Consider the following 25,541-nt stretch of genomic DNA (forward strand, 5'->3'; position numbering starts at 1 on the left):
ACCCTCAGAGGGCACAAAACCCAGTTCTGTTATGCCAGGAGCTGGGAAGGGGATAGGGTGTTGGCTTCACAGAAGACAAGGGTAAAGAGGCACTGGGGAGATCTTTGCTTTCAAAAAAAAAAAAAAAAGGAAGAGAGGCTGGAGAGATGGCCCAGTGGTTAGGAGCTCTTGCTGTGCAGTTATGAGGATGGGAGTTCAATCTCAGACCCTATATACTACACTGGATCCCATACTTGTTTGTAGTCCCAGCTCTGAGGTGGGCAGAGACAGGGGGCAAGCCTGTCTCCATGAAATGGGCAGACAGCGATAGAGGATGACACCGGATGCCCCCTTCTGGTCTCTGCATGTGAACATACATAGGAGCATGTACATACACACTCAAACACAAAGAAAGGAAGGTAGATGTTGTGCACGGCCCTGCATACTTGGGTAGTAGAAGAAAGAAGATGGGCAGTTCAAGGTCATCCTTGGCTACAGGTGAGTTTGAAGCTAGCCTGGACCACATGAGACCATGTCTTTAAAAAAAAAAAAAAAAGGAAGCAAAGGATGGAGGGAGGGAATGATAGGAAGGGAAGGGAAAGGAAGGAAAGACAGAAAATAGGGAAGGGGGGAAAGAAAAAGAAAACAAGAAGAATCCATGCCCACCCCTTCCCTGGCACTCGGGATCAAGCCAAGCAAATGTTCCATCGCTGAGTCAAATCCCAGCCCTGCCTCCTTATCGCCTTCTTAAATACAGACAAGAGTTACTGCCAAGGAGGAGCAGAGTACCCCGAGTGCTGTGTGACTTGGGGGAGCTTGCCTTCCACTCGGAGCCTGCTGTGGGGACTTGTAACTCAATAGGCAGAGGCTTCTCTCTCCCGCCCAGTTTAGATGGGCAATAAGAAGACACAATCTCTCCAGAGCCCTTTAGGGTCAGCAATCAGGCTTTAAGACCCATCTGAAGAAAGGTCCAGAGCAGTGGTTCTCAACCTGTGGGTCTCTACCCCAAAGGGGGTCAAACAACCTTTTCACAGGGGGTGCCTAAAACCACTGGAAACACAGATGTTTATATTAAGACTCATAACAGTAGCAAAATCACAGTTATGAAGTAGCAACAGAAATAATGTTATGGTTGGGGGCCACCTCAGCATGAGAGGATGTATTAAAGGGTCGCAGCATTAGGAAGGTTGAGAACCCCTGGCATAGAGGGAGCGGGTACCTTGGGGTTGAAGAGTAGATGCCGAGGGTATCCACACTAATGTCTTAGATCCCAAACACACTAAGGGAGCCTCTTCCCCACCTAGGATCCTAGAGGTTCCCTATGCCTACCAGTGCTGTGCCTATGGCATCTGTGCCAGCTTCTTCAAGACCTCTGGGCAGTGGCAGGCTGAGGACTTTCGCTTGGAGGAAGAAGAGGCACCGAAGAGGCCCCTGGGTCTCCTTGCTGGACAAGCGGAGAACCACTGTGAGTAGATGGGAAGCCGGCTGAGGGTGCCCAGGACTCTGGAGAGGAATCTGGAAAGGGGTTTTAGAGAAGTATTAGTGGGGATACATGTGACCTGGAAGGACTGTCCCACTGCTTGCACACTTAAAAGTGATTGTTGCAGAAGAAAGACCATAAGGATGGGAGCTAAAACAGCAGCATCTTCCTGGCCTACGCAGCCCCTGACATCCACACCTCTCCTCATCCCCCTGTCCCGGGGTCACTTGCTTCATCCTAGGGGCTGCCTTCTTGTAGCACATGGTCCGTTCTCAGAGAAAATGATTGATTAGTACATCAACTGAGATGGACTACAATTAGAATAGGATTCAATTAATTGAATTAAACCTGTTTTCACTGGGGAAAAACACCTTACACTCTGTCCTAGAACTAAATGGAACGTTTCAGGGATTGTTGCTCCCAAGGCTGGATGTCCTTTGCCCCTGTTCTTCCTATGAATTCAAATGTGAAATTCAAGTGGCCACTGAGTAAACAGCCCTAGTGAGTGAACAGGTTGTCTTGGGCCAGATATGTCTATTTCTGGAAGAGTTGGGGTGAAGGGAAAGTTGGAAGTGGGCAGCCAGGGGGTTCTGGGGGATTGTCTATAAAGGGTGTCTTAGATAAATGGGAGAGAAGAGTCTTTCCTTTCCCCAGGCCCTGTGTTCCCAACCTCAAGCAGAGTTAGGATAGAGAAAGGAGTACTGCCTGTTGGATTTCATTTTCCATCTTGAACTTCCCCAATATCTCAGAGAAACTGAACAGAAAAACAAACAAACAAACATTAAATCGAAATCTGAGTGTGGTACTGCTGCACATCTGGAATCCAGGACTCCAGAGGTGGAGGCAGGAGGATCGGATAGATGTTCAAGGTCATCTTCATCTACATAGTCAGTTCAAGGCTAGTCTGCATTACATGAGACTCATTTACAGCACCTCATGCTGGTGTTGGGATGTAGACAAAACTCAATCTAAACCCAACTATACCATGTACATTGGGGTTGCCTTCAACATGATTTAACCTTGGTTTTGTAGTTTTGGTTTTTTTTAAAACTCTTTGGGGGCCTGCCACCCAGCTCCCAAATAAATACATGGAAACTTATTCTTACTTATGCATGCCTGGCTTTAGCTTGGCTTGTTTCTAGCCAGCTTTTCTAACTTAAATTAACCCATTTCTCTTTAACTACATTTTGCCACTGGGCTTTCTACCTTTCTTTATTCTATATATCTTTCTTTCCTTCTTACTCCATGGCTAGCTGTGTGACCGTGTGGCTGTGTGACTGGCCCCTGGCTTCCTCCTCTCCTTCTCCTTTTCTTGTTCCTCTCTCTTCTTCTCAAGCCTAGTTTCTCCTCCTATTTAGTCTCTCTGCCTGCCAGCCCTGCCTATTTCTCTCCCTGCCTCTCTATTGACCATCCAGCTCATTATTAGACCAATTGGGTGTTTTAGACAGGCAAAGTAACACAGCTTTTCGGAGTTAAACAAATGCAACATAAAAGAATGCAACACATCTTTGCATCATTAAACAAATATTTCATAGCATGAACAAATGTAACACATCTTAAACTAATATTCCACAACAGAGTTTAATTTCCTTATCTTTCAGGGGGGAAAAAAGATAATGCATCTCTCTATGGCTGTGAGGGAGGACTGGAGGGTTCCATACAAGACAAAGTATGTTTGCCGATACTGCTTTGAGAGTCAGGGGCACAGATGTGGGGATAATGTCATTGTATAATCTAGAACACAGTTTATGGAAGTCAAATACTGTACTGTCTGGGGATCTCTAAGAACTTCCCTCCCATTGATGGAAACAGGAGAGAAGCATCTCCCAGAGAGGGTACAAGCTCCCAGGAGGAAGAGCATAGCAGCTAGCGGGGCCAGCAGAGGGCTGTTCCCTGGGGACAGTCCCGGATGTCTGCTGCATATTCCTTGGGGGAGTGAAAGGGGGCTGGAAAGACGAATGGAAATTTTCCCTCCACAAGGTGAAACTTTCCACTGGGCTTAGGTCTTGGAGAACCACAGGCCTGTTGAGTTAGTGGGCTGCCTGCTGCCTGTAACAGGAGCTAGGGCAGGGCCCCCCACTTCCTGTGAAAGCAAAGGAGCAGAAAGAAAGCCAGGAGCCGCTGGTCCAGCCAGATTCGATTTCCTCCTCATCTGAAGAGTGGTTACTTAACACCTTGGCCGTGACTTTCCCAGCCTCAGAGTCTGTAGGTTTCACTCCTCGCGTTTCATTCATGCATTTTGATTTCAAAGAATCACTGACGTCCTTCCTGGAATGCATGGGAAGGTGGGGAATGGAAGATGGAGAAGGAAGGAAATGGCCAGGACTATGTGGGCACACCTTGCCCTCCCACCTGCCCTGAAGCTGGCCAGGTTAAGGGCAGTTCCACAATCTTCCAGCCTCCTGGGAAATCCCTAACAAAAGTTTGCCTGTTAAGGGGGAGAAAGGATCTCCACAGGAACCGCACCATGTAAGCCAAAGATGGAGACAAGTGCAGCAGGGTCATCTCCTTATTCCTCTGTGTCGGAGGAAGCTGATGAGGCACTTGAAACATCAGGCACCAGCCTCAGTCCAGAAACCACTCTGTTGTGTGTGTGTGTGCGCGCGTGCGTGCATGCGTGCGTGCGTGTGTGTGTGTGTGTGTGTGTGTGTGTGTGTGTGTGCGCGCGCGCACACGCGCGCGCAAGAAAATGTATGTGGCTCTGAGGGCCAGAGGTTGATGGTGCATGTCTTCCTCTATTACTTTCCATGTTATTTGCTAAGACAGGACCCCCTACTGAGCTCAGAGTTCACTGATTGGCTAGACTAATTGGCCAGGGAGATAGAGGGATCCTCCTGCGCCCCTCCACCCATCCTCCCCTCTGTGTGCCCCCTATGCCAGGGCTGCAGACACATACCACCATGCCTGGCTTTTATGTGGCTGCTGAGGATCTGAGCTCAAGTCTTCATGCTTGCTGTTGAGAAAGAGGTTTCATGTAGCCCAGACTTGCCTCAAATTTGCTTTGTAGATGAGGAGGACCTTGAACTCCTGATCCTCCTGTCTACACCTACCAAATTCTGGGGTCACAGGCATGCCCCACCACGCCCAGCACCAACGTCCTTCTTAATGTGTAGGGTTCGTAACAGGACACAGAATTCAATGACGGGCTAGCTGGAGGAAGTCCTATGTGGTCACAAGCTCTCCTTCTCAGAGCAACCGCCAGCACACGCTAGGCAGTACTTACTCATGGACCAAAGATGACTCGGAGCAGGAAAATGCACAATATCGGAGAGTGCAATGTTCATTGCAGAGAACTAGAAATATGCAAAAATCCACAAGTGGAGAACATGGAGCTACCCAAATACTGCCACCCAAGAGTAGAAATATATAAGCAGGACTGTTGGATGACCAGTGTTGAGCAGTTAGGAGGGGTCACATCAGCTTAGACAAAGCTGACTTAAGACAAAGGTGGGGCATTAATGACAGGTACAAGACCCAGGACTCTAGACATTTTCTGTTCTCCCTTTTCAGATGACCTAGACCTGGATGAGCTCCAGCTGGAGATGGAGGACTCAAAGCCACACCCCAGTGTCCAGTGCAGCCCTGTTCCAGGTGAGATGGGTGGCTGGGGAACTGGGGAGCTGAGGAGAGGACAGCCAATTCCCTGAATGAAAAGCCAGTTTAGCCTGCCCACTGTCATGTTGTAGATACTCTCTTTGCCCAGTGTTCCACCTGCTGGGGTGGGGTTGGGGGAGCCGCTTAGAATCCTCAAAGAGAGGAGCTGGAGTTATTTCCCTTGGAAGCAAGGGAAGCAGTGGGGTCAGGAAGGATCAAACAACCCTTACAATTCAGCCAATCAGAGGTTATGCATCTAGGAAAAAGTTGCTCTCATGGAGGAGAGAAGTGAGGAAGAATGGTTACTGGGGCTGCGGTTTGAGAATTCCCTCAAGCACACACCACAGACTCACAGGGCCAGGTGGAGCTCTGAAAGAGCACCTTTCCCATCCCATGAAGAGTGGGATCTCTCTTTATTAAAATCTTCCCGGGTGGGAAAACTCCAGTGTCTCTGGATAACTCCTAAAGTACTGTTTAACCGTTAGAACCAAGGAAGCCTCCGACATCTAATCGAGAGACATCAGACCCATGTTGCTAGAAGGAAAGGGGAGGGGCTCTTTTTCATCGATGGCACACAACCTAAGTTTTTTGTTTTTGTTCTTTTAAAGTGTGGAGTCCCTTTCCTGTGTATAAAATACTAACAATTAAATTAGTTAGCATTTAGTTAGCAAAACAATTAATTAAAGGCATGGTGGTGCATGCCTTTAATTCTAGCACTCAGAAGGCAGAGGTGGATAAACTCTGTGAGTTAAGGCCACCCTGGTCTGCATAGCAAGTTCCAGGACAGCCAGACTACGTAGTGAGAACCTGTTTCAAAAAGCCAAAACCAAACAATAAAATAACATGCCAACAGGCCATGCCAAAAGACAGCAGAGTGCTGCTTGGGCCAAGAACTGTTCAGAATAAACACAAAGTGATGAACAGTTAGCTGTTTCTATTTCATCCCACCTCCGTTTCCAGGTTTCCATACTTTATTGGCTTAAGCCCCTTGCCCAGAAAGCTTTCTGCCCTGACTTTGCGCAACACCCGTTCTTAGCGCTTAGTGGCAAAAGCACGCCCCCTAGTGTCGGATAGAGAAAGGAAACAGATGGTATGTTCTGCCTCAAGAATTGCATGTCTGAAAATCAACAATCAACAAGGGTGAGGAAAAAGAGAAAGTTCTGAAAAGCAACGTCCAACTTCAAATTACTTTTAAAATAGCTCACACAAGCGGTCAAATACATCACTGCACATCCAAGGGTGGGATATTTATTACACAGTCACTGAAAATATGTTTTTGAGGTTGTGAGGAAGTATGCAAAGCTTAATTTAAAGAGAATAAAATCTCAACTTATTCTAAATAATACATTAAAACCTGGAAGAAAATATGCTAAAATAATGAGTCCTTTTTGAGAGGTGAGGTCATAAGCAGTTTAAATTTTTCCATGTTTTATTTTTAAATTTCTTACAATTACCATCTATTATTTCATAATCAGAAAAAAATGTTTTAAAAATAGATCCCACAGAAATCTCTTAAATTCCCAAGCTACCTAGCAATACATTGAAAAACAAGTCTGAAGCCAAAGGAAATGAAGAAATATTATGCCCAAAGTTACACAAGGTGACTTAAGAATCGGCACTGGGGAGGGAAATGGAAAAACGCCAGGATCTCATCCATCTAATGTGGAACCAAGTTGCAAAACTCCACAAGTTCAGAGTATTTTTTTTTTCTTTGCTTTTAGTTAGGGCCTCACTATAATCTCAGGTTGGTCTCAAACTCATCATCTTCCTGCCTCGGCTTTCTGAGTGCTGGATGACAGGTGTGAACTACTATACTTGGCAAATTTTTCTCTATTTCCATTATGTACTCTGTCTCCCAAAGACTGATTGCCTGATGGACATGCACTGTATTTAAAGCAAGGGAGAGCCAGCCTATGTCTACTCGGGACTTCTGGACCATAGACACTTCAGTGATTGCTTAGGCAGTCACCGTCATAAATGGTTGACTGGACAGCTCCTCTCTCATTCTGCTTTAGTCCTCGCCATCACCTCTCTTCACTCCTGTATCTCAGTCTGTTCCTTCTCTCTCTCCAAATCTTGCTTCTTTGGAAAGACTGTTTTTCTTAGCATTTCCTCCAATCTGGGTTTGCATTGCACCATGCATATACTTCTGTGTATTTTCTTTCCCGCTTCTTCATAGTTTCTCCCCCTAATTCCAGGAGTTTTCTGAGGAGGCCAAGACTGCCGTTCTGAGACAGAAATTCTCTCTACTGTTCTTCTCCTTTGCATTACGAGTTGTGTAAGCATAGAGCAGTGAGCTGGGTTCTGGCAGCCCCGGCTCTGGGCTTATGTCTGCTCTCCTCTCCCGCAGGCCCCTTCAAGCCCTGCGAGCATCTCTTCGAGAGCTGGGGCATCCGCCTTGCGGTGTGGGCCATCGTGTTGCTCTCGGTGCTCTGTAACGGGCTGGTGCTGCTGACAGTCTTTGCCGGCGGGTCCAGCCCGCTGTCCCCGGTCAAGCTTGTGGTAGGTGCAATCGCGGGCGCCAACGCCTTGACCGGCATTTCCTGCGGTCTCCTGGCCTCGGTGGACGCCTTGACCTTCGGCCAGTTCGCTGAGTACGGAGCCCGCTGGGAGACCGGGCTTGGCTGCCAGGCTACGGGCTTCCTGGCCGTCCTGGGGTCGGAGGCGTCGGTGCTGCTGCTCACGCTGGCCGCCGTGCAGTGCAGCGTCTCGGTGACCTGCGTGCGGGCTTACGGGAAGGCGCCGTCGCCGGGCAGCGTCCGCGCAGGCGCGCTGGGGTGCCTGGCGCTGGCGGGGCTGGCGGCCGCGCTGCCGCTGGCCTCGGTCGGGGAGTACGGCGCCTCCCCGCTCTGCCTGCCCTACGCCCCGCCCGAGGGCCGGCCGGCCGCCCTGGGCTTCGCCGTGGCCCTGGTGATGATGAACTGCCTCTGCTTCCTGATCGTGGCTGGCGCCTACATCAAGCTCTACTGTGACCTGCCGCGGGGCGACTTGGAGGCCGTGTGGGACTGTGCCATGGTGCGGCACGTGGCCTGGCTCATCTTCACGGATGGCCTCCTCTACTGCCCCGTGGCCTTCCTCAGCTTCGCCTCCATGCTGGGCCTCTTCCCTGTCACCCCCGAGGCTGTCAAGTCCGTCCTTCTGGTGGTCCTGCCTCTGCCCGCCTGCCTCAACCCGCTGCTCTACCTGCTGTTCACCCCCCACTTCCGGGAGGACCTGCGGAGGCTGTGGCCGAGCCCTCCGTCCAAGGGGCCCCTCGCCTACGCTGCGGCCGGTGAGCTGGAGAAGAGCTCCTGCGACTCCACCCAAGCCCTGGTGGCTTTCTCTGATGTGGATCTCATCCTGGAAGCTTCTGAGGCTGGGCAGCCTCCTGGGCTAGAGACCTACGGCTTCCCCTCAGTGACCCTCATCTCCCGCCAGCAGCCGGGGGCCACCAGGCTGGAGGGAAGCCGTTGTGTAGAGCCCGATGGAACCCAGTTTGGGAACCCACAACCTCCCACGAGTGGAGAACTGCTTCTGAGGGCAGAGGGAAGCACGTTGGCAGGCCGTGGCTCTGCAGCGAGTGGAGTCTTCTGGCCCTCTGGCTCTCTCTTTGCCTCTCACTTGTAAATATCCCTCCCTGTTTGTCCTCTCCCCTCTCAATGATGGCTGCTTGTATATAAATATATATATATATATAAAAATACAACTAAAACTCCATGGCAGGACGGCCAACCGCCCCTGGCTCCATTGTTCTCTCTCCATGGCCATAACCAAGGAGTGCTTCCAGGTCTTGGTTTGACCTGGCCTTCTTCAGCTCCGCTACCATCCTGGGTCTTTGCTGTCAAATCCAAATATGTAGAAGAGACCAGGAAATTTGCTTAGGAGAAAGGAGGGAAGTGAAAGACGGTGAAGGCAGTGGGGAGCTGACCGGCCATGATCAGTGAGCACGCAGTGAGCAGGGAGATGGCACAGAGACAAGCATGGAAGAGAACTACCTACCAAAGACGCGGGAGTATCTCCCCTATGACTTGTGGATAGGATATAAAATGTGTTCTGTGTCCCATTAATCTTGACCTCTGCCATGCAAAAGTGCTTCCTGTTAAAATATGCTTTGGAAGACATTGGGTATCATGTCCTTTTCTTAGAGCCATGGGGTCAAGTTAGTCTAAAAGATCCTGAGAATTAGGACGGCATGTGGCCTGGCTCATCTTTACAGATGATGGCCTCTACTGCCCCAGTTAAACTTAATTATTTGATGATAGGTTTCTGTTTGCTTTTTGTGAAATACTTATAAATATGTCACCCTTATAGATATAAACTTAGCACGGTTTTCTCCCAGGAGACTCATCTTCACACTATGGAGTGCTACCCAGAGGCATCACAAGATGCCACCCTCCTTGAAAGCCCCTAAGAAGCCAACCTGGGGTGAAGTGCCAGAGGTGACTGGTGATTCCATCATCTAGGACAGACTTCATGTTCTGCTGCCCACCCTAGCCTTCTTACCAGGCCAGAGACCTAGAGGAGCCTGCCTCAACCCCATAAGGTGGGGCAGGGAGAAAGAGACCCTTGTGTGTGTTCCCACACCACACAACCCCAAGCACCAATGAAATTTCTGCCCTCAGTAAGACAGGATTCTTAGGTTCTGGCAAAGTACATGCTGGGAAGTCTGTAGTTCTATGGGCTCCCCTAACTGGATGGTACCTTTGTATGGTTTTTATGTTGTTTTTCTCCTGCCACAGCCTGGACCTCTCTTCTCATCCCAATCCTGTTTCTGGGAGTGGTAGGCAGCCCAAGAGAAGGGATGTTTGTATTGTAAGTATTTCATTTTAGAGAGTATTGTAGCTATCTGGGACCCCTGGAGGCCCCCAGCAGGCAGTTGATCCTTCTGCTTCTCCCTTCATGACCTTCTTTACCTTATGCTTTCCCAAGAGCAGTTGAGGGACTACCGAGTGCCTCCCACCACACTCCAAACACAAGAATTCAATCTCAGGGGGAGAAGGTAAGAAGCAGGAAGAATCCAAGACTCAGTAATAGGTGATAATTGCTTCTGGGAACCTCCAACATTATTTATATTGAGAAGACTGAGTCTGGATCCTGAGGCCAAGTGGAGCCCCATTCTCTGCTTGAATCTTCTTGTGACCCTTAGCCGAGCCCTCTCTTCAAGAACTCCACCTTTAAAACAAGCTGAGACGGTCCTTCTCCAAGTTGACTAGTTACCTTTCCACAGCGGCTCTCCTGTCTCCCTACGCTGCCAGTGCCCAGGGAAAAGTCCAGCATAGGTCAAGAAGTGGGGTGGAGGGATCAGTCAGAGGCTATGCATGCAGTGTGAAGCGTTTCTAAATCCCACGTGACTCACTGAGTAGCTCCTGGACTCTCAAAACTCCAAAGCAGAAGCAGCTTACTTTATAATTTCTCGGGGTCCTCTGATGGGGTCAGTTTCAGAGCAGGCATTCACTAGACGATGGCACATTTATCAATTGTTTCAGGGTGTCTGATCTCTTTATTTCCCCAGGGCTGATCTAGAGCCCTTGGTGGGGGAAAGGTTTGTTTTGTTTTGTTTTCCTGAGACTTGGTGGTTCTCTGAGATTCCCCAGGAATGGCAAAATTGGTATTAGTTGGGGGAGCCTTGACTTCTAGAAAGTTGCCCTAGATTTTTGTCTATACCACCACTAATGGGATCATTGGTCCCTTTGGAGTTAAGGATCCAGCCTTGAGGTAGAGTGGAGTGGCCGTAAGTTGGTGGTTAGAGAATATAGAAAGTGATCCTTAAAGATGTCTTCTACGAAAATGAGCCACTCCTTGCAGGCTGCAAGCTTTAGTGTGGCACTGTTGTAGCCTTATTGACTGCTTCTAAAGATCTAGGCATTGGCCAAAGCTGGACCTTCCCATTAAAGAAGAGGCGAGGGAGATGGGAGTTGAAGGTAGCCTCTATAAACTATCATTCAAAACATCTAGCTGGGAGTGGTGGTGCATACCTGTAATCCCAGCATGTGGGATGTGAAGGCCGAAAGATGGAGAGGTAAGGTCATCCTCAGCTACACAGTGAGTTTGAGGCTAGCCTAGGCTACATGACTTATCTCAAACAAACAAACCCAAAATACTAGTTCATGTACCTTTGCCCCCAAATAAGATTGAGTAGTAAAGTTTCTTTGGATTTTATTTTGGATTAAATTTCTAGCAAGTCAGTATGTTACTCCTTTGGTTCTCTTCTTTGTGATTAGTCAAGACCATACGTCTTCTCCTAAGCAAATTTCCAGCTCTCTGTTCTATGTATTTGACAGGAAGACCATGTGTCTTTGACTCATCACAGGATGGAAAATCGAACTGTTCAGAACACACGAGTCTTCTGTTGTTATCATTAACAAAATCTTCCAAATAGTGTCTATGGCAAAGAACCCACTCCAGGGCTAAGACACCAGAAGTAGAACTGTCAGGACTTGGTATGTACTGCCTTGGGCTCTGTGTGCTGTGCCCTTAGCTAGTGCCAACCACGATCTTCTCTTAGACTGGGGAGAACTGAAGGTAGACCTCAGCTTGCTAAACATCTCAAATGAAAAACCAAAAACAAATGTAGAGCTAAAAATGGAAGCGTATGAATTAGCAGAGCTTCTTCCTCTTGACCACCTCTCCCGTACCTTTGGGCTCCCTTTTCCAGGTGAGTAAAGGCTTAACAAGTAATGGGGAAGAGGGAAGAGCCGGCAACAGGCAGAAGGCTTGCGGGGCCAGGATGGAAGGAGGTAGTAGGAACCCCGACCTTCTTAGCACCAATCCCTTGACTACCTCTGCTCTGGGTTACTAAGTTCTCCCACCTATGACCCATCACCTCTCCATCCCTTCTGAGTTCCAGTCCCATGCCCTGCCCAGCCATGTGAAATATAAAAATTGTCAAGATGTAAATATCCGGATTCTTCTGTATAATAAAGCACCGATGAAGTACCACATGTGTCCTTCCCCTCCTTTCTGCTGCCTCTGGGGGAACCATGGGTGTGACAGAGGTGGGGTGCCTTTGAGAGGGTCAAGCTAGTTAGCCTCCCCCTTTCTGAGTTCTGGGACATTCCGACCACAGCCGAGGAGGCTCAGGTTGATAACTTGGAGGAATCAAAACCAGTTTTGGTCATGCGTGCTGAAGTGTCCTTTGAGTGCACTGGTTCAGACAGAATAGAATCTAAAGAGCCGGGGGCAGCTGAGGTTCCCTGTGTCTCAGGGCCCAAAGTCTTGTCGGCCCCAAGCCTACTGCTGAGGTTTCCACCAAAGAATCAGCTTGTTTTCTTTTTATTGGATGGACTTCCCCACCTGCTTTCTTCCTTCCCCAGAGCCTTACTTCAGAGTATGATGACATTCCCAAGGAAAGCAGAAGCCAGCAGAAGCCCTTCCTGGGGAAGGGAAAGAATAAAAGTTGGCAAAGCCGTGTGATCATGAAACAAGATGCCCATTCTAGCGTGGTATCAGGCTCTTCCTAGCTGTCTTGGTTAGTTTTTTACCTACTTGACACAAACCAGAATTAACTTGGAAGAGGGATCTCAATTGAGAAAATGCTTCCATTAGATTGCCTATATGCAAGTCTATAGGGCATTTTCATGATTTTGGGTTGGGAGGACCCAGTAACTTGGGGGTGGGTGCCACTCCAATGCAGGTAGGTGGCCCTGAGTTTTTGTTTTATTTTTTGTTTGTTTTTTTAAGAAGGCAGGCTGAGTGAGCCATGGGGAGCAAACTACTAAACAGTGATCCTCCAAGCTCTCTGCTCCAGTTTCTGCCTCTAGGTTCCTGCCCTGACTTTTCATGATGGTCTGTAAACTGTAAGCTGAAATATACCTTCCCCTCTGCAAGTTGGTTTTGGTCAGCTTGGGAAAAAGGAGTGATGAGAGCAATGTGGATGGATACCAGGATTGTGAAATTTCAAAGGGAAGTAAAGACTTTCAGGGCTGTTCATGTATGCAAATGAAACTTTTGCTTTACTGGGACAGGTGAGGCTAGCTATCTGAGGCCAAGAAATTAGCTGTGATTAAGAAGAGAGCATCATTGCCTGGCAGTGGTGGTGCATGGCTTTGGGAGGCAGAGCTAGGCGGATCTCTGTGAGTTCGAGGCCAGCCTGGTCTAAGAGTGAGATCCAGGACAGTCACCAAAACTACAAAGAGAAACCCTGTCTTGGGGGGAGGGGGTGTGGCGAAGAGAGCAGTATCATTAAGGTGAAATTTTCTGGGAACATTTCTTCAGAGTCAGCACACAGAAGTTGTGGTCCAGAGCAGTCCAAGCCTGCATCTCATGTGGACAGCCAAGAGTCTCCCAGCTAGGTAGTACTGGTTTTGAAAGCAGGAAAGGGCCATTGGAGGCTTGGCACTGTGAGAGGCTATTGGTAAAGGTGCAGCCTCAGTTGACGTAGAAAACCAAGGATTAAAGGGGTCATGGGAAAAAGCTGAGGCGTGGCACCATGAGGCAGGATCAGAGTCCCTGAAGAGAGCCTATTGGATCCTCGGTCTTTTTCACAGGATCTAACAGAAAAAAATTTAAAAAATTAAAAAAATTAAAAAATTAAAAAAAAATGCTTGGTTACTTTCTGTTAAGAGGGAAAGAATAAAAACGAGTTTGACGTATGTGGTGTATGGATGGAACCCCAGCACTCGGGATACGAGGCAGGAGGATCAGGAGTCCAACGTCTTAAAAACATTTTTTAATGAGTCAAATTAACTAAGTACATCCTTAACAACTGTTCCTCAATTTGTCCAGGAGAAGCAAAGAATAGAGAACAGCAGAGAACCTTATATCTGAACTAATTCATTTATAATTTCTAATTATAGAAATTTATCTCCATTTCTATTTGTGTTTGTGTGTGTGTGTGTGTGTGTGTGTGTGTGTGTGTGTGTGTGTGTAGACACACATTATGACACAGCTTATGGGGAGGTCAGAGGACAAGCTGAGGGAGCCAGATCTTTCCTTCCATCATATGGATCTTGGGTATCAAACTCAGTTGTCAGGCTCGGTGGCACATGCCTTTAAGCACAGAGCCATGCCACCAGCTCCTATATTACTGTCTGAATCAGAACTGTCACTAAGAACTGTCCCTCTGACTCTCCATTTTCCAGGTCTTATCATGACTTTTAGATATGTCCTTTGGATTTACAAGATAGAGTAAGGGGCTAAAGAGACAGCTCAAAGGTCAAAGCACTTGATGCTCTTACCGAGGCCTTGGGTTCAGTTCCCAGCGTGACCATGGCAGCCCACGAACACCCATAATTCTGGGTCCTGGGATTCAATGCCTTCTTCTGGCCTATGTGGTCAGCAGGCAGAGTCATACACATTAAAAAAAAAATCTTAAAAAGAAGAAAACACTGTGCGCTGATTATTTAGAAGGCAAGGTTAAAGGTTTGTCTCTGGCCCTCCTCTCCTGGCTAGCATGGTTGAGATGCCATTCTAGTCACCGGTTTCTTTAGATGTTTCCTGCCCGGTAACCACTTCCTTCCTTCTGGCAACTATTTCCTTCAGGAAGTGTCCCGCTGCTCTTACATCACGTGGTTCTAGTCACTTCAGGTTTCACAGGTGGGAATTTGATCTGGGCTTTGTCAGCACTGTCTTTGGCTTCACTGATTAGCCAAAGGAGGACTCACAGCCACGTCTTCCAGTAAGAGCTGATCCAAGAACGTTGGGGTGATAAGAAGTCCTGTCCCTGGAGCTGCTGGGCTGGCAGGCTGCACAGGCGCTGCTGTCTGTCTTGGCTCTTGGAGAACAGTGAATTCTGACGTCATTTGAGGACCATTACTAGCCACACCTAAAAAGCAGGCAGTGAGCCAATCATTTGAGTGTGCGTGTATTTTTGGCACTTGCATGGAAAAAAGTCGAAGGGTCTCCTTTCACAAGTCCCTCCTGTGTCACCCTCTACCCAAACCCAGCAGAAGTGAACTTATTTGTCCTCTTAGCACCCTTAGGGTAGTAGAGGCATCTATTGAATGGAGTTTTGGTGGCCAAGGATTTTGTCAGAAGGACGTTAGGATAGGTTATTGTCTTAGTTATAGTTGCTATTGCTGTGATGAAACACCATGACCAAAAGCAAATGGGGAAGAAAGGGTTTATTTGGCTTATGCTTCCACATTGTAGTCCATTGCTGAAGGAAGTCAGGGCAGGAACTCAAACAGGGTAAGAACCTGGAGGCAGGAGCTGATGCAGAGGCCTTGGAGGGGTGCTGCTGACTGGCTTGCTCAGCCTGCTTTCTTATAGAATCCAGGACCACCAATCTAGGGGATGGTACCACCCACAATGGGCTGAGCCCTCCCACATCAATCACTAATTAAGAAAACGCCCCACAGGCTTGCCAACAGCCCAACCTCATGGAGGCGTTTTCTCAACTGAGGCCCCCTCCTCTCTGATGACTCCAGCTTGTGTCAAGTTGACATAAAACCAGTCAGGACAGCCATCATATGGACATGGAGCTAGGTGGGAACCCCTAGGGAGCAACTTAAGGTAAAAGGATGCTGAAGCAGGGGGTTGGGGGAGAATGGAAAGAGCAGGTGAGAACCACTGGGTGCTGCCCTGTGTGGATGTTGCAGTTAGTGTCAGGACTGCACAGCTGCTGAAAGTCAGCATCAGGAGAAAGTGTAGGGAACATCCACTGTCCTTGGGTTTTACTTAACCTCTGTTGCATTATCATCAAAATGAGAGGAATAGCGCCGAAATGCTGCAGGTTATTGGAAAAATCAGATTATTTTGTGTAAAGGGCTAGTGGCTGACAATGACTCTCCACCTAGTAGAAATCTGGAGATGGAGAACTCAACCCCTAGGTTGAGTTTTTATGGGTGCTTTTGGTGGGAGGTCTGAGGGAAGTTGCTTGGAGAATAGTTCCTGGTCCAAATTAAATAACCTCAGGGTCCTAAGTGAGCATGGCAGGCAATGGTAGGGAGGGGACAGTCTAGTGGGATGTGGTGTCACGAAAATAAAATCAAGAAAAACAAGGACATGAAAGGGTAAAGCCCTGGAGTGGGGAGGATGAAAGACATTAGGATAGACTGTCATCTCTGATATAAACTATTTGTTAGAGAGGGGGATGGCTACACCCCGGGGTAAGGGGGGCAAGGCAAGAGGCGGGAGCAACACTTGCCAAATGGAATGTGTTGCTCCTGCACATAGCTTGTCTGTGTCCATTGCTCCGCCTCTACTGGGTTTCGTTGGCAGCACTGCACAGGCCTGGATTGCAAGCTGCCCCGCAGCCGGTTATTCTGGAAGCAGGTTCTAAAACCATGCCCCCACATGCCCACCCTGTCCTTCCTTCCCTTTAGGCCACCCCAACCTAAACAAGACAACCTGGGCAGGGGGGCCACACACTGATGGAAAAATACACACTTGGCTGGAAAAGGAACTTTATTTGTATGTGTTGAATTCCCGAAGCAGCCGAAGGATAAATAGCTAGTCCTAGCCTCAGCTGTCTGCCCACAAGGTGGGTGGTAAAATCTGTTCTTATTTAGATAGCTTGTGGGGAGAGGTGAAGAGGGGGACTGGGTGGGGGGCAGCAGGAGAGAGGAACTTGGAATCTGCAATGTTTATATGATCAGTCATGGATGTCATCTCTCCTCTTTAATTAGGGGTTTGGAGTTGAAAACACTGCTCAGTTTGGTTGTCCCAGGAACAAAGCAGACTGGCAAGCAGGCTGAGGACATGGCAGTTCCTCAGGGTTCACCTATGGCTGGATCACCGGCTCAACCCCCCTGCAAGAAGCTTTATAAGCATTATTTCATTCCATGCTCACAAAACTCTAAGTTAACTACCACAATGTGGCTATTTTACAGAAACAAAACCCAAAAAGGAAGGTCTAATATTAAGAGTACACAATTAGTAAGCAGTACCCATCAGAGCTGGAACTGGCTTTTCTTTTTCTCTTTTAAAAAAAAAAAAAAAAATCATTAAACTTTTAAAATTTAAATTAAAAAAAAAAAAAAAAAAGACAAGGTCCTGTAGATGGCCTTGAAGCTGGCCTCAAATTTGATGTGTAGCCTAGGATAACTCTGAACTACTGATCCTCCTGTCTCCACCTCCTAAGTAATAACTAGGTCTTGACTTCATCCATGTTTTCAGCTATTTTCCCATCCTTCCCTGATTGAGGAGGAATTTGGACTTCTCTAGTCTTTGGACATGATATTTCTCTTTCCCAGCCCAAGTCCTCTATAATCTTCTTCAGAGATGGATGGATGGATGACTACTTTGAGCTCTATTTTTTTTTTTGTGAGAAGTCCTTGTAGCCACTCTATCCCCAGTGCATGGAGCCAGCCCATGGGCACAAACATCCTCTTAGCTAAGCTATGAAGAAAACTAGTTGAGTGGTGGGCTATGGGCCGGAGAGTACCGGAGGCTCTAGGGCTGCTTTGGACTGGATGACGAACCGAGGCTGCATGGAGTGGAGACTGTCATGGCAGATACAGGTGTGTAAGGGGAAAGGGGACAATGAGGATAAAGCACGAAGGGTCTTATGGGTCAGGGAAGTAGACTAGTTTTTTTGTTGTTATCTTCATTGCAAATGGAAGCCACTTGGAGGGTCTCAGGAGGGAAGCCAAATCCGACTTCTAATTGTCAAGAGATTATTCTCGAAGCTGAGAGCACCACAGAATAATAGTGGCAAGGACACTAGAGGGTGATGGGCTCCAGTACAGGTGACAGATGATGGCAGTGGAAGTGAGGGAACTGGCGGAGCTGACTAGTCTAGGTGATCAATGAGTGTGCAGAGGGGTTTTGCATCTGGGTTGGCCAGAACCAGCCAGCACAGGGCATTTCCCTGGCACAGGGGCTGCTCTTAAGGTAGCCAATGCAAAGTAGAGCTCTGGGGCCTGCTGGATCTGAGTAAGAAAGAATGACTGCTGTTGGCATCCACCTCAGAGAACTTTAAGGATGAACAACCACAGAGAGAGCTGATAGTATGTATGCAAAGCAGATGGAGTGGCCATGCCCCTCACGAAATTGCTGAGCCCCCAAAGCCACCTATCCTCTTACTTTACCCCTTCCATTTAGGAAGGCAATGGATTTCCTCATTGCCAGTCTGCTTTCACTCACAGCTGAAATCCCCCTAGTTGACATATCAATGTGATCTAGGAATTCTAAGTCCACCTAATGAGTTAAGATACAAATCTGGGATAAAATTAATTCCTAGACTTTAAAAGGAGAATAGGAACTGACTCTGAGAAGGGGGTTCATTCTGTAGGGGAGCTGGAGAGATGACAGCTCCGTGGTTGGGTATTTACTGCTCTTGCAGAGGATGTGGTTCAGGTGCCCAGCACTCACACAGCAGTTCACAACCATCTGTGACTCCAGTTCCAGGGGATCTGATGCCCTTTGGGTTCCTGCATGCATAAGGTGCACACCCACCCACCCATGCACAAACACATGTACATATGATTAAATATTTTTAAAAAAGAATTCTGTACAGATAGGTGATCTAACTCAGCAATACAGCTTCTGCTTGCCATATGCAAGGCCCTGAGTTCAATCCCAGCACTGAAAATAAATCTGTAGAAGTTAGAAATTTACATTTTCCAGTAAATGCAACCTGTCACTAATGAAGTAGATAAATGCACATTTATCTTCTTTGTATGAGTCCAGCACATGAACAGCAGACTGCTACTGAATGACAGTGTAAGAATACCCTTCACAGCAGATGCAGAACACACTTATTCATAGATGTACTGTATAGATGTACTGTATAGATACACACCTACCTTGTGTATAAAACCATCACTGCTACACTGGGATACAGAGACAGACATTATACAGTTTTTCTGTCTAGGCAGCTCCAGTCTCTACATTCCTCAAAGTCTTTCACACAGTACAACTATCAACTGACTTATATTCCAATATGTCATCTCTGCCATTTAACTGGATAACAGGATTAGGAGGTTAACTGGCCAGTTAACATCCCAAATCCACCATAAGACAAGCGTATTATGAAATCACAAAGGGGATTTAAGTTTGGCAACTAATTATTCAGAATAATATTTGTTAGGGGTCAGGCATGGTGGTATATGGGAGGCAGGGACACTCCTCCGTGCATCTGAGGTTGAGGAAATGAAAGTTACACTACAGTAGTTCCGACCAGTTATATAAATCACGAAGTGAAAGCTGAAAACAATCAAACACTGACAAAGTGTACACCGCCTTATTCCAGTGTTAAGGCTTCTGAAAAACTACATTCCCCAAAGCCTAAGGGTAATGATTTTTAACAGCTATTTTTCATCTATGAAAACATTCTGTGTCTCTAGTGATGGTAAGTTGACAAAATATTTTAACATTCTGATCATATAGCACCATAACCAGTTCACTCCCAGACACACATTTAGGATAAACACATACTTAACATTAAGTATTATTTATTTTTCAAGTTTAAAAGTTTTCAAAATACATATGTACAAGATAAATAAAACAAACTATCCTTAAAGAATCACTGCATAGCACAATGTGTAAACATACAAGGTCTTTTTATAAGGATACAAACATTATGTCATCAAACACAAAGAAAAACATTCAAGAAAAGCAAGCAAAAGAGACCACCTTGTCACAGACTCCATTAACTAAGAGGGACCAGGACAAACTCTCTGAACGTCGGGGTGAAACTTCTTATCTATGCCTCCTAGCGGCCTGGCTTTTCTTTTCTGTGTGCAGTTGCCTTCCTTAGAGTCACCAACCTCTGAGGAGTCGTCTAGCACCTCTTCATCAGCCTAAAAGGAGAAGGGAGCGATCACAACATTCGCACTAATGTTACTGGGGAAAAGCCGAAGCTCTGTAGTGCCATTTCCTGACAGACTCTGTTTTAAGATTTCAGTGTGCATATATTTCCTCCAAAAGCATCTTCATCAATTTTTCTTACATACTTTATTTTTTCACTTCAAACTTTATCAACTCAAAAAGCTAGACATAATGATGCATGCCTATAACAATCAAGAGGCTAAGGTAAGAAAGAGGACTACAAATTTCAGGCTAGCCTGGACTACATAATAAGTTCAAGTCAGCCAGGGCTATATAAATCCTGCCTCAAAAAAACCCCAAAAACAAAAACAAAAAAAAAAACAAACCAAAAACCAAAAACCAAAACCAAAACCAAACCAAACCACTCTATCAACTTGAACACCCCCATTTCCATGAATGGTCCCATAAGAAATAAAACTTTCTCTCCTAACCCTACTTTCTCATTGTTTTTGTAACTAGTCTCTGGCTCAATTTATTAAAAATATTAAAAATAATGAATCAGAAAAAAAAATGAATGAATCACTTTCCCTCTATCCTTGCTACTCACAAGAACATAAACACATCCAGCAGATGCTGCCTGCCCTCCAGTGTTGTCAACGGATGACAGCTGTCAGGAACTTGGCCAACTATTAGTTGAGCATCTAAGCATTTTGCTGAATAATTTTTAGATGGTCACAACAGGGAAAAAAATCCAACTAGTTGTTCTAGAGTATAGCATGAATTTAGAAAATTTAATATTATTTAGACATGTACTCTATCTCTATGTTTATTTGTAAGTGCTTGATCTGGGATACAAATCTATGTATATATTTTTAAAGATGTATTTATTTTTAATTATGTGCCTATGTGTGAGGGTTTCTGCACATGTGAGTGCAGGTGCCTGTGGAATCCAGAAGAGGGTGTCAGACCCCTAAGAGCTGGAGATACATACAGGCAGTTGTGAACCTCCTGACAGGGATGCTGGCTGCTGAATTGGGGACCTCAAAAGAGGATTATGCCCTCTTAACCATTAACATGTCTCCCCAGCCCCTGGCATACACTATAACATGTATAGATACATACATATGTGTACATGTGTATATATTTTATTTTATTAATTCTTCGAGAATTCCATACAATGTATTTTGATGATATTCACTCCCTACTTCTCCCCCTAATTCCTCCCAGATCCATCCCCCATCTTTCTCCAACATTGAACCCTCTTTTTATTTTTAATTTAAAAATTTTTTTTTTCAGACAGGATCTCATTATGTATTCCTGGCTGGCCTGCAATTTACTATGTACTCACTATGCAGCTCAAGCTGGCCTCAAACTCACAAGAGATCTGCCTGCCTCTGACTCCTAAGTGCTGACTTTAAAAGCAATGTACCACCATACTGGGTCTTAGAATGCTTTTGTTTTATTTGTTTTGAAATATAACCCACCAAGTCCAATTTGCACTACTCATATATTCATTGGTGTGGAGACATCCACCAGAGCATGGTTAACCTAGAGAGGTCTTTAAGAAAACTGATTCTCCATCCCCCAGAGCTATCAACTGTCAACTGTTATCAATTTTATTAGAGCCCCAGTCAAGGATGGGAGCTCACTAGCCCTTCCTGTCTCCATAGATATAATACTTGAACTGGTAATAGCAAATATCATACCTTCTGTTTCTGTCTCGCATGAGTCTCTGTCCACTGCCTGGCATTCTTGAGAAAAGCTATCTTATTATATTTAAATTCTGAGGACTGAAATGAAATCAGAGTTAAAACAGAGAAACAGTGTTATGCTTTGATAAGTTCCAGCTGCTGAAGTATTAAATTACAGATAAAAGAGGCTATATGCTATCGAAGAAATGGGGATACGTACAATGTCAGCCATTAGTGGGTCATCAGGATTGGGTTCTGCCATGAGCAGCTGAATAGAGGTCAATACAGTAGCGATGTTGAGGGATGGTCTCCATGCACCCTATATACAAATGAACAATTGCTTTGTATTAGAATGTGGCACTGTTGAGCCAGGCATGGTGAGTCATGCCCATAATCTCAGCACTTATGAGGTAGAGGCAGGAGGACCAGGAGTTTAAGGCCATCCTTGGCTATGTGACACACTGTCCCAAAAGATAAAGAATATGACACTGTGTATGTATATATATATTCCAAGGACTTTTTGTTTGTCTATCTGAGCCAGGGTTTCATGTAATCCAGGCTGGTTTTGAGCTTGCTATGTCACTGAGCATGACAGGGTTTAGCTTTTGAGCCTGTCCTGGAACTTGCTCTGTAGACTAGGCTGGTTTCAAACTCACAAGTCCGCCTCCCTCTGTCCGCCAAGTACCTGGATTAAAGGCATGTTCCACCACTGCCTGGCAAGGATGACCTTTTAATTCCTGATCCTCCTGCTTCCCTCTTTCAAGTGCCAAGAAAACTGTTGACACTCTCTAAAGAGTCAACTCTTTAACCCCTACTCACTTTTGGTGGCAATTTGAGAACATCTAGACAAATCCTTCCATTAGAATCAATGTTTGGATGATAGATTGGAGTCAGAAATCTGATCTGTGGTGGTTCAAATGGGTACCTGTGAATGTATAAGAATAGGAAGTGATTACAGGCATGCACCACCATACTGGGCCTTAATTTTTTTTTTTTTTTTTTTAATATAACTCGCCAAATCCAATTAACGGTGCCCATGTACTCATAGGTGTGAAGCCATCCACCGGAGGATGGTTAACCTATAAGAGGCTAACCTTCAAGAAAACTGACTCTCCGTTCCCCAGGAGCTACCAACTGTTATCATTTTTTGTTTTTTTGTTATTGTTTTTGTTTTTCGAGACAGGCTTTCTCTGTAGCTTTGGAGGCTGTCCTGGAACTCGCTTTGTAGATCAGGCTGGACTCGAACTGTCAGAGAGCCACCTGCCTCTGCCTCCCGAGTGCTGGGATTATAGGCGTGAGCCATCACCACCCGGCTCTGTTATCATTTTATTAGCACCTCAGGGGTGAGGGCTCATTTTACATTTTAAATAGTTTCTTGGTCACTAGTAGCTATACAAAATAATGATGGAATCAGAAAAATGTCAGAAAAGCAGCATTTGGAAGGCAAATCTTCCAAATTACCAACAATCAAAAAGTTGAAATAAAGGCACAGAAAACCTTCAGGAACCTACCACTTTCTAAACACTACCAAGTACCTCCTAAAAGTAAGGACATTGTCCTACTGTAGTACCATTATATCTGTAAAACACTTTTAAAAGTAATTCCCTAGTTACCATTTACTATTCAAACTTCCTAGTCACCAGATTTTAAAAAAGGATTTATTTATTTTTATGTGTGTGATTGCCTGCCCATATGTGTACCTGTGCACCATGTACATGCCTGGTACTCAGGGGCCAGTAGAGGATGTAGGCTCCCTGGAAGTGGGGTTCTAGGTGGTTGTGAGCTGCCACGTGAGTGCTGGGAACTGAACCTAGGTCCTCTGTGAGAGCAGCCACTAAGCTGCCTCTCCAGTCTCCAAATATTTTTACCGCTGTGCTTTACACACAAGCTCCAACTAGACTTACACATTACACTTAGTTATCCTATCTCCTCAGTGACACACAAACCTTCCAAAATTCCCAGTCTATTTCCAGAACTGATGTGTGACACAATTCAGCTACTCTTCAGGGTGTGACAAGCTTGGCCAGGACCCAACCTTGTAGACAGATGTCCAGTTTCAATAGTTAAGATACCCGTTTCTCCTTCTCCAGTCTGCACACAGAGCTGACAGGAGACTTGACTGAAGGGCCTAACCTCAAGGTGGAACACACGATGGTGGTCCCCAAGTCCTGGTGTCAGGGAGGGCTCAGGTGGATTTTTAATGGGTCTGAAGTTACAGGTGGGAAGATGAAAAAGTTCTGGAGATACAGTAATAGTTGCACAACAGTATGAAATGTATACTTAAATGTTTACAAGAGTCAATTTTATGTTATATAAAATATATATTCACCACAATTTTTGGAGGGGCGGAGATCAGTTAGGATTAGTCCATTGTTTTAGAGAAGGAAGCCAAACTCCAAAGACAAAACCAACTTAGCACACCAAGTCCTGTACGACTACTAGGATAACACACATGCTCTGAACCCCACTCTGCTCTGTCTTCCAATGGCCGCACCTTACCGCAGATGCTCACTCTAACTCTACTCACCTCTCAGGAACCATAACTTCCAGCGTGAAAACACCTCTCTCATAAGGTGTGTTGGCTCCACCTAATATTTCTTGAGAGAAGAAAGGAAGGGAAGAAGAAAAGTTAAAAAGGAACCAGATGATTTGAATTAACCATTTGGAGAGTTGAGAATGTAACTCAGTAGAGTGCTTGCCTAGCGTACATAAGTCCCTAAGTTCAACAAGAAACAATAAATGAACCACAGGTGCTGGCATGGGTTGAAATCTTAGTACTCCAGAGGTGGAGATCCAAGGGGATCATTAAGCCAAGGCCATCCTTGGTTATATAGCAAGTTTGAGGCCAACCTAGGCTACATGAGACTCTTTCTCAAAAGGGGACACAAACAGCAGCAGAAACTGTATCAAATGAACCTCTTATGGCCTGTAGTTCTGGATGCAGGGGCTGGAGAGATAGCTCAACAGACAGAGTGCTTGCTCTTCTTCCAAAGGACCAGAGTCCGATCTTGGCACTCTATCAGTTGGTTACAACTACTGCCTGTAACTCCAACTCAAGAGGATCTGATGCCCTCTTCTGGCTCCTTCAGGTACCTGTACACGTGTGCATGTGATCACACACATGAATAAAAAAAAAAAAGGCACTGAATGTAGGCCTGGAATTTAATTAGGGCTTTAACTGAGTCTCCATGCAGTGTCTCCTGTCTGCTACCTGGCCTCAAACACTGCTGCACAGCTAATACTTAAACTTGTTTGTTTTAAATAATAATAATAATAATAATAATAATAATAATTCTTTTGTGTGTGTACACACAATGCCATGGCTTGTACATGGAGGTCAGAGGACAACTTATCGGAGTTGGTTCTCTCCTTCCACAGGGAGATGGATCCTAGAGATGAAATTTGAGTTGTTAGGCTTGGTGGCAAATGCCCTTACTCACACAGTCATCTCATGTCCCCGTCCTCCAACCCACAACAAAATCTTTATTGAGACAAGATCTCAGTCTGTAGCGTAGCTGGCTTCAAACTTGAAGCATCTCTCTCTCTCTCTCTCTCTCTCTCTCTCTCTCTCTCTCTCTCTCCAGAATCCTGGGATAAGACTTGTGCCACTAATACCAGCTGACAGCCTTCGTTACAAACCAGTAAAAGATATAAGCAGTCAAAGACCTTATGAAAGCAGACCAACCAAGGAAGAAAGATGGCAGGGCCTTCGCCTTCCCACTCCCTACGTTCAAACACAGCAACGTGTGCATCTTAGGACGATCTCCCATAAGGCCACAGCTACCGTGACAGGCATGATGGCAGGATACCTACGAGCCCGCAAATCATCCACTTGGTCCTCTTCCTGCCAGCACGTGATGCCTGGGGGAGGGTCTACGGCTAGCAAATGCAGTTCTTTCTTCAGGCGTGAAGCCCTCTGCATGATCTCAAGTAAAAGGAAGCAGGAATAGCTCACTGCTCCCCACTGGGGCTCGTGGGGTGTGCTGGAAAAGAAAGGAGCAACCATGAGATAGCCACAAAGACTAGCATGTTCAGCACGCTTCAGTTTAATGAGGAACAGATTCTTTCTTGTCACAAAGGGAGCCTGACATTTCCATTTCTGCATGAACTTTTACAAATAATAATTTTAAACATTTAGAATGAATGTCTGCTTCCATTAATAAAGT

At 46.0% G+C, this 25,541-nt stretch overlaps 2 protein-coding genes across 6 annotated transcripts in view; one reads left to right on the forward strand and one right to left on the reverse strand.

Moving 5' to 3' along the window:
• The window catches only part of Lgr6 (leucine rich repeat containing G protein-coupled receptor 6), a 116,636-nt gene extending 107,901 nt beyond the window's left edge, over nt 1-8,735 (forward strand). For all 5 annotated transcript variants that reach the window (XM_036202523.1, XM_036202524.1, XM_036202526.1 and 2 more), the window contains 3 exons: nt 1,284-1,444; nt 4,970-5,050; nt 7,404-8,735. In XM_036202523.1, coding sequence (XP_036058416.1) covers nt 1,284-1,444; nt 4,970-5,050; nt 7,404-8,659 — 1,498 coding nt within the window. In that variant the 3' untranslated portion in view covers nt 8,660-8,735. The remainder of the gene's footprint in view (nt 1-1,283; nt 1,445-4,969; nt 5,051-7,403) is intronic.
• A 10,604-nt stretch (nt 8,736-19,339) lies between these two features.
• Ube2t (ubiquitin conjugating enzyme E2 T) lies at nt 19,340-25,409 on the reverse strand. Its single transcript, XM_036202528.1, has 6 exons — nt 25,189-25,409; nt 23,903-23,972; nt 22,195-22,300; nt 21,596-21,694; nt 21,391-21,474; nt 19,340-19,716 (listed from the first exon to the last, which is right to left on the reverse strand). The coding sequence occupies exons 1-6, from the start codon at nt 25,379-25,381 to the stop codon at nt 19,570-19,572; spliced, it is 699 nt and encodes a 232-aa protein (XP_036058421.1). The 5' UTR covers nt 25,382-25,409; the 3' UTR covers nt 19,340-19,569.
• Nucleotides 25,410-25,541: the final 132 nt, after the last annotated feature.

This window comes from Onychomys torridus, chromosome 11 (genome assembly GCF_903995425.1).
Source record: "Onychomys torridus chromosome 11, mOncTor1.1, whole genome shotgun sequence".
In the NCBI taxonomy this organism is placed as follows: Eukaryota; Metazoa; Chordata; class Mammalia; order Rodentia; family Cricetidae; genus Onychomys; species Onychomys torridus.

What these genes read in the sequence shown, in the direction of transcription:
- Ube2t (XM_036202528.1), bottom strand. Translation starts at nt 25,381, where the DNA reads ATGGTTGCTCCTTTCTTTTCCAGCACACCCCACGAGCCCCAGTGGGGA. An exon ending in AGTGGATGATTTGCGGGCTC is followed by an intron (nt 23,973 to 25,188) that starts GTAGGTATCCTG and finishes TCTTCTCTCAAG; the next exon opens with AAATATTAGGTGGAGCCAAC. An exon ending in ACCCACTAATGGCTGACATT is followed by an intron (nt 21,475 to 21,595) that starts GTACGTATCCCC and finishes ATTTCATTTCAG; the next exon opens with TCCTCAGAATTTAAATATAA.